The sequence below is a fragment of the Bison bison genome, unplaced genomic scaffold, assembly GCF_000754665.1.
Source record: "Bison bison bison isolate TAMUID 2011002044 unplaced genomic scaffold, Bison_UMD1.0 scf7180017857577, whole genome shotgun sequence".
NCBI lineage: Eukaryota > Metazoa > Chordata > Mammalia > Artiodactyla > Bovidae > Bison > Bison bison.
The window spans coordinates 8,540-16,383 of NW_011488150.1; the positions used below are offsets into that span (position 1 = coordinate 8,540).

A 7,844-nucleotide genomic window follows, 5' to 3' on the forward strand; every position below is an offset into this window, starting at 1 on the left:
GTTGAATCTGAAACTCCAATACTTTGGCCACCTGATGCGAAGAGCTGACTCATTTGAAAAGACCCTGATGCTGGGAAAGATTGAAGGCAGAAGAAGGGGGGCACAGAGGATGAGATGGTTGGATGGCATCACCGACTCAATGGAAATGAGTTTGAGTAGACTCTGGGAGTTGGTGATGGACAGGGATGCCTGGAGTGCTGCCGTCCGTGGGGTCACAAAGAATCAGACACGACTGAGCGACTGAAGTGAACTATTGCAGAATTCAGGCTTAAGTTGAAGAAAGTAGGGAACACCACTATGCCATTCAGATATGACCTAAATCAAATCTCTTATGATTATACACTGAAGGTGACAAATAGATTCAAGGGATTAGATGTGGTAGACAGAATGCCTGAAGGACTATGGACAAAGGTTCATAACATTGTACAGGAGGCAGTGACCAAAACCATCCCAGAGAAAAAAAGAAATGCAAGGAGGCAAAGTGTTTGTCTGAGGAGGCTTTACAAATAGCTGAGAAAAGAAGTGAAAGCCTAGGGAGAGAGGGAAAGACATACCTAACTGAATGCAGAGTTCCAGAGAATAGCAAGGAGAGAGAAGAAAACTGTAAGTGAACAATGCAAAGAAATAGAAGAAAACAATAGAATGAGAAAGAGATCTCGTCAAGAAAACTGGAGATAGATATCAAGGGAACACTGCATGCAAAGATGGGCACGATAAAGGACAGAAAGGTCAGGACCTAACAGAAGTAGAAGAGATGAAGAAGAGGTGGCAACAATACACAGGAGAACTATGTATAAGGTCTTAATGACCTGGATAACCACTCACCGAGTGCCAGACGTCCGGGAGTGTGAAGTCAAGTGGGTCTTAGGAAACATTACTACAAACAAAGCTAGTGGAGGTGATGGAATTCCAGCTGAGCTACCTAAAATCCAAAAAGATGATGGTATTAAAGTGCTGCACTCAATATGCCAGCAAATTTGAAAAACTCAGCAGTGGCCACAGGACTGGAAAAGGTCAGTTTTCATTTCAATCCCAAAGAAGGGCAATACCAAAGAATGTTCAAACTACCACACGATTGCACTCATTTCACATGCTAGCAAGGTAATGCTCAAAATCCTTCAAGTTAGGCTTCAACAGTATGTGAACTGAGAACTTCCAGATGTACAAGCTGGAGATAGAAAAGGCAGAGGAACTAGAAATCAAATTGCCAACATTCCTTGGATCATAGAGAAAGCAAAGAATTCCAGAAAAACATCTCCATTTGCTCCACTTGACTGTGTGGATCACACCAAACTGGAAAATTCTTAAAGAGATGGGAATACCAGACCATTTTACCTGTCTCATGAGAAGCCTCTTTGCAGGATAAGGAGCAGCAGTTAGAACCAGACATGTAGCAATGGAGTGGTCAAAACTGGGAAAGGAGTACGTCAAGGCTGTATGTTGTCACCCTGCTTATTTAGCTTATATACACATTATAGCATGCAGAATACCAGGCTGGAAGAATCACAAGCTGGAATCAAGACTGCCAAGAGAAATATCAGCAACCTCAGATATGCAGACGGTATCACTGTAATGGCAGAAAATGAAGAGGAACTTAAGAGCCTCTTGATGATGGTGAAAGAGGAGAGTGAAAAAGCTAGCTTAAAATGCAACATTATAAAACTAAGATCAAGGCATCCAGTCATGGCAAATAGGAGGGGGAAAAGTGGAAACAGTGACAGATTTTATTTTCTTCAGCTCCAAAATCACTGTGGACAGTGGCTGCAGCCATGAAATTAAAAGTTGCTTCTTGGAAGGAAAGCTGTGATCAACCTAGACAGCATGTTAAAAAGCAGAGGTATCACTTTGCCAACAAAGGTCCTTCTAGTCAAAACTATGGTTTTTCCAGTAGTCATGTACAGATTTGAGACTTGGACCATAAAGAGGGCTGAGCCCTGAAGATTTGATGCTTTTGAATTGTGGTGCTGAAGGACTCCTGAGAGTCCCTTGGGCAGCAGGGAGATCCAACCAGTCAGTCCTAAAGGAAATTAACCCTGAATATTTGTTGGAAGGACTGATGCTGAAGCTCCAGTACTTGGCTACCTGATGTGAAGAGTTGACTCATTGGAAAAGACCCTGATGCTGGGAAAGATCGAGGGCAGGAGGAGAAGGGGATGAGACACAGGATGAAGTATTTGGATAGCACCATCAACTCAATGAACAAGAGTTTGGGCAAACTCCAGGAGATTGTGATGGACAGGAAGCCTAGTGTGCTGCAGTCCATAGGGTTGCAAAGATTTGGACAGGACTTAATGCCTGAAGAACAACAAGGGCCTATGTTGCTATGAATTTCCCTCTTAGAACTGCTTTGCTTCATTCCACAGATTTTGGAAAGTTATGTTTCTATTTTCATTCATTTTGAGGTGCTTTTTATCTTTGATTTCTTCATGGACTCTTTATCTTTTTCAGTAGCATATCGGTCAGTCTTCATGTTTTTTCCCACTTTCTTCCTGTGGTAGAGTACTAATTTCATAACACCGTGTTCAGAAAAGATGCTCAATACCATTTCAGTCTTCATACATCTGTTGAGACTTGTTTTGTGGCCTAGCGTGTCATCTCTCCTGGAGGATGCTCCCCATGCACTTGAAGAGAATGTGTATTCTGCTGTCTGGGATGGAATGTTCAATAGACACCTATCAAGTCTTCTTGGCCGAGTGTGTCATTTAAGGCCCTTGTTTCCTTATTGATCTTCCGTCTGGATGAACAGTCCATTGATGTATGTCAGGTCACTGTAAGCTTTTCTCTTTCTGTCTGAATATTTGCTTTATATATTTTAGGTGCTCCTGTGTCAGGAGCATATATGTTTATGAACATTGTATCCTGTTGTTGGGATAATTACTGTATCATTATATGATGCCCTTCTTTGTCTTTTGTTGCAGACTTTGTTTTAAATTCTGTTTTGTCTAATATGTGTATTACTACCCCACCTTTCTTTTTGTATCTGTCTTCAAGGAATATCCTTTTCCATTCTCTCATTTTCAGTCTGTGTGTCTTTAGTTCTGAGATGAATCTCTTACGGGCAGCATATGGATAGTTAAACAAACCAAACCAAACGCATTCAGCTACGTAATGTCTTTCTGATGGAAGTGATCGGTGACGGGTGTGTGCTTACTCCGTTCCGTTACTTACTGCCTAGTTGTTTCCGTGGCTCTTCTCTGATCTCTCCTTTTAGTCTTTCTCTCCCCTTGTGGTTGGATAGCTGTCTTTAATGTCATGTTTGGTGTCCTCTCTTCTCTGTGTGCATCTGCTGCAGGTTTTGCTTTGCTGTTACTGCGAGGTTCACACATACGTCTCTCTGTAACTGTGTCTATATCTATCTATAGCTCTAATTTGTTTTACCCTGATAATCATATTTTAATTCAAACACATTCTAAAAACTACATTTTTTTACTCCCCCACTCCACAATTTTATGCTCTGATGTCACATTTTACATCTTTATGTGTATTTCTTAAGTCCTTATTGTAGTTCTATGTAGTTAATTTTATGATTTTTGTCTTTTAACCTTCGTACTAGCTTAAATTTTAAGTGGCCGACCCACTGCCTTTACTATATATTTACCTTTCCAGCGAAATAGTTTTCCTTCATAGATTTTCTTATTTCTTTTTATGGCCTTTTCTTTTTTGATTAGAGAGGGCCCCTTAACATTTCTTGTGAGGCCAGTTCAGTGGAGACAGACTCTCTTAGTTTTTGCTTGTCTGGGGAACGCTGCTTCAGTCCTGAATGATGAGCATCTTTGGTTGTAGGTTTTCCCTTTCGATACTTTAAATACATCACGTCACTCCCTTCCGGCCTACAAAGCCTCTAGTGAAGCATCAGCAGGTAGCCTTATGGAGGCTCCCTCGTCTGTGACTCTTTTTCTCTTGCTGCCTTTAAAGTTCTCTCTTTACCCCCACATTTCGCCATCTTGTTTGGGACCCTTCGTGACCTTTACCTGGGTACCGGCTTCCTTCTTCAGGAAAGGGGTGTTTTCAGCCATCATTTTATCGAATGCATTTTCTGCCCCCTTTTTCCTCTCCTCCCGGGGCCCCTACCGTGTGAATGTTAGTATGCTTGATGTTGCCTCGGAGGCTCTTTAAACTGTCCTCATTTTAAGAGAAGTGTTTTCTTCCCACTGTTCTGATTGGGTGATCCCCATGACTGCGTCTCCCAGGTCACTTGTATGTTCTTCTGTATCAGCTCGTCTGCAGTTGACTCCCCGTTGTGTGAATTTCACCTCAGTGACTTCTTTTGCTCTGGTTGGTTCTTTTTGTTTTTTGTTTTTTTTTGTATTTTCTAATTCTTTGTTGAAGTTCTCACTGTATCCCTAAATTCTTTCCCCAAGTTTGGTCAGTATTTCTCTGGACTGTTACTTAGAACTTTTTATCTGGTGAATTACTTATCTGTATTTCTTTAGGGTCCTTCTCCCCCCTGGGGTTTCATCTTGTTCTTTTGTTTGGAACATGTTCCTCTGTCTCCTCAGTTTGTTTGGCCTTCCCTGTCTGTCTCTACGAGGTTATGCAAACTTTGTGCCGACTTTGGAGGCATGTCCTCGTGTGGGGGCGTGTGCCCTGTGAGCCAGCGGCTTAGGCGGCAGAGCTAGGTCTGAACTGAGCCTGGCCGCGTCCTCTGGGCTGTGTCGGCAGCTCCTCACTCTGTATCCACCGCGCCACTTTCCATCACCTGATGTTCTTGGGGCACTCTCTCTGCTGGGATGCTTTGGCATGTTGGAATTTTAAAACCTGATCTCCTATCAGTAGGGATTTTCTATTCCTCCTCCCCCCAAGGGAATCACATGCTGCCTGACACCAGGTGAGGCCTACGGGTTCTTTCATATCTGCTCCTTTCCACTGTCAGCTGAGGACCAGTGGGATGCCCACGCTGCTGGGAGATGCTTCTGCTCAGAGCCCTGGCAGCAAAGCTTTCCTGGCCCCTCTGCCCATAGGGAGAACCTTTTGTCCCTTCCACAGTCCAGGCTGCACAGGGCTGCCAGCTCCACACCTGTGATGCCCTGAAGGAGCTATTGCTGCATCTGATATCCACGCACACACTCACTACGGCCCCACAGGTTTTTTTAAGTGTGTGGGACTTAGGTCCTCTGTGACCTCAGGTGGCTATTGACTTTATATTAATAAATATTGATTTTGCCTAACATTTTGATGTGTCTGCGAGGAAGGCGGTCATTTCAACAGTTACCATACTGCTGTGACTTCTTCAAAATAGACGTTTCTGGATACTTACCTCTCTTTCTTGATACTCTCATCTTGGGCCAGTCGGTCTGATTCCCCAGGTAGACGCTGGTGCATATTTTGAGAATTTTGCTGTTTCTCGCTGGTGTTTTTCTCTGTTTTCCCAGGTTGGGTATAGAAATAGGTTTGTGGTATAATAGACACCAGGAAGGTTCTTGTTATTTTTTAGGCCACATAGAGGAAGGAGGGAAGTAGGGTCATGGAGGTCTCACTTTGGCCTCCCTGGTGGCTCAGATGGTAAAGAATCTGTCTGCGATGTGGGAGACCTGGGTTTGATCCCTGGGTTGGAGGATCCCCTGGAGAAGGAAATGGCAACCCACTCCAGTATTCTTGTTTGGAGAGTCCCCATGGACAGAGGAGCCTGGCGGGCTGCAGTCCACGGGGTCAGAGTCGGGCACGACTGAGCGACTAAGTGTGCACACAGGTGTCACTGTAGAGGGCTGGGTCCTCTCTGGAGGGAGTCCCTGCCGCACAGGGGGCGCCTGCTGGGGGTCCCCTGGGATCCCACCCACATGCCTCGTCTTTGATGGCTCTGACACGTGACTTGTCACGTCTTCACTTTCTCGTAGGGACACAGACGCTCTGGTTCTAATCCTTCCACTGTTCACTAGGGACTTAGGGTTGGAGAGTCAGTTCTCCATTCAGAATTTGAGCAGCAGCACTGTCTTGATAACCATCATTTCTAGACAGAGGGGTTGTCTCCAGGTAAAGGAATGCCGTGTCACCTGGAGGGGAGTGGAGAGTGCATTCCTGCGTGTGTGTGCACACACGCGTGCATGAGTGTCTCCCATGGCCAGTCCAAGCACAGGTGGCTCCGAGGCTGGCTGCTCTGCACCCATCAGTGTGGGTCAGGATGTCTGTGACTTCTGGATCCTCACGAGAAACAAACAGGAACCAGGAGGCAAGGAGGGAGCCTCTCACTGACCGGCACCTGGCCTGGAGTGGGCAGGGCTTGGGAGCTCAAGGGTGGCCCCGGGCCTGAACCAGGGCAGGGAGGGCCCAGTGCTCCAGGGACAAGGCAGAGAGACCTCTGGGGACAAGGACAGCCCCCTCCCCTCCTGACCTGGGGGCTGTCCTGTGCCGGACGCTGCCTTACCTGTGCCCTCCTTCCCGACAGGAAACATGTACCCAATGATGTTCATAAAGAAACCCCTGAAGCAACTTGGCAACGAGCCCCAGGGGTCTGAGGCCCGGAAGCCGTCACGCAAGTCCAGGTGCCGCGTATCATACTCCACCTACAGTCACGAATGAGCGTCTGGGTGCCCCGCTGACTACACAGGGCTCCCAGAGCACCCCGAGACTTCGTCCCGGCCTGCCAAGGGAAGAAGGCCTTCACAGCAACCTCCGCCCCGGGAGGAGCTGGGCCAGTGGGCTCGGGGTCTGTCAGGACTCGAGCAGGGGGGCAGGTGAGCACCCCACGCTGCCCGGCGGGGTCCATGGAAGCCTGGGCCACGCCCTGCAGGTCTCCCTCTGAGGAGCCACCTCCTGCTCCCAGAGTCTGCTGCCCGGCCCTTCTCCGGGCTGGGGGCCCTCAGCGCTACAGGGCCCTGACGACCGAGAAGCTTTGTTGAACGCTTGCGCAGCAAGCCAGTGTGGGCGGCGACACCCGAATAAAGTGACCATCAGTGGCTCGTGCCTCTGCTGCAGCCTCTGGCTGGGGTCCGGGGCCCACACGCGGTATGAGGCTGGAGAGGCTGCCCCACTGGGGCTGCAGGGCACATGGGGGTGCAAGGGTGCAGCTGGTGGCGTCACTCAGGGGTTGTGCAGGACTCTGCCTGGGCAGGCAGGGCAGCTGGGCAGGGGTCCCTGCTCTGGTGAGAGATGCCAGCTAGGCAGGGCTCTCTCTGTGGTGCTGGGGGTTGACGGGGCCATCAGGATGTCAGGCCAGGCCCAGCTACGGGATGACGCTGGGCCCCCACGCTGCGGCCTCCAGGGTATCTCTGAGGCTGCTTGGCAGGAACTGGTAACGGGAAGTTTCCTGGACGTGCCCAGCTGTGTGCGTCCAGAGCGGGGAGAGGGAGGGTGGACGGCACAAGGACCAGGGCGGGGGGCAGGACGGGCACTCTCCAGCCGTGGGCCACCCACCAGGTGGGACCTGTGTGCAAGCCCGCCCTCACCTCCCCACCGGCCCAGCATGCCGGGCACGCCCACGGCGCACACCTGCTGCCAGGTGGGGTACGGCGGGATCACTGCTGCGACGCGCGGTCTCCAGCCTTTTATTCATACGAGGACTCGAAGAACACACGTCACCTGCGGACGCCGTGCAGCCCGAGACACAGCTGGCCGGGCCACTGACCACACAGGGCCGCCCCGTCCAGAGACGAAGGGAGGGCGGGCCCGAGTGGCTGTCCGGGCACACTGCCCCAGGGCTGGGAGTCCAGCTGGCTCCCACCCGCAGGCAGGGAGGCCCCGGCCCGACCCCGCCCCGGCACAAGGTTCTGACACGGTTGGCGTGTTTGTGTGAGCAGCCCTGGACCCCGCGTGTCCCAGAGCCCGAAGCCCTCCACCCCGTGAGGGAAAGCAAAGCGGCAGGAAGCAGGCTCCTCGGGGCCCAGGGGGGGCAGGAGGGGGGCCCGGGG

The 7,844-nt window shown here is 49.7% G+C and overlaps 1 protein-coding gene across 1 annotated transcript in view; it reads right to left on the reverse strand.

The window, feature by feature from the left end:
* The window catches only part of LOC105003627, a gene marked incomplete at its 3' end in the record, with an annotated part of 14,745 nt that overhangs the window by 3,381 nt on the left and 3,520 nt on the right, over positions 1 to 7,844 (reverse strand). The window contains exons 3-6 of the mRNA XM_010860922.1: positions 7,383 to 7,428; positions 7,164 to 7,257; positions 6,886 to 6,973; positions 6,362 to 6,500 (exon numbers count right to left, since the gene is read on the reverse strand). Coding sequence (XP_010859224.1) covers positions 6,362 to 6,500; positions 6,886 to 6,973; positions 7,164 to 7,257; positions 7,383 to 7,428 — 367 coding nt within the window. The remainder of the gene's footprint in view (positions 1 to 6,361; positions 6,501 to 6,885; positions 6,974 to 7,163; positions 7,258 to 7,382; positions 7,429 to 7,844) is intronic.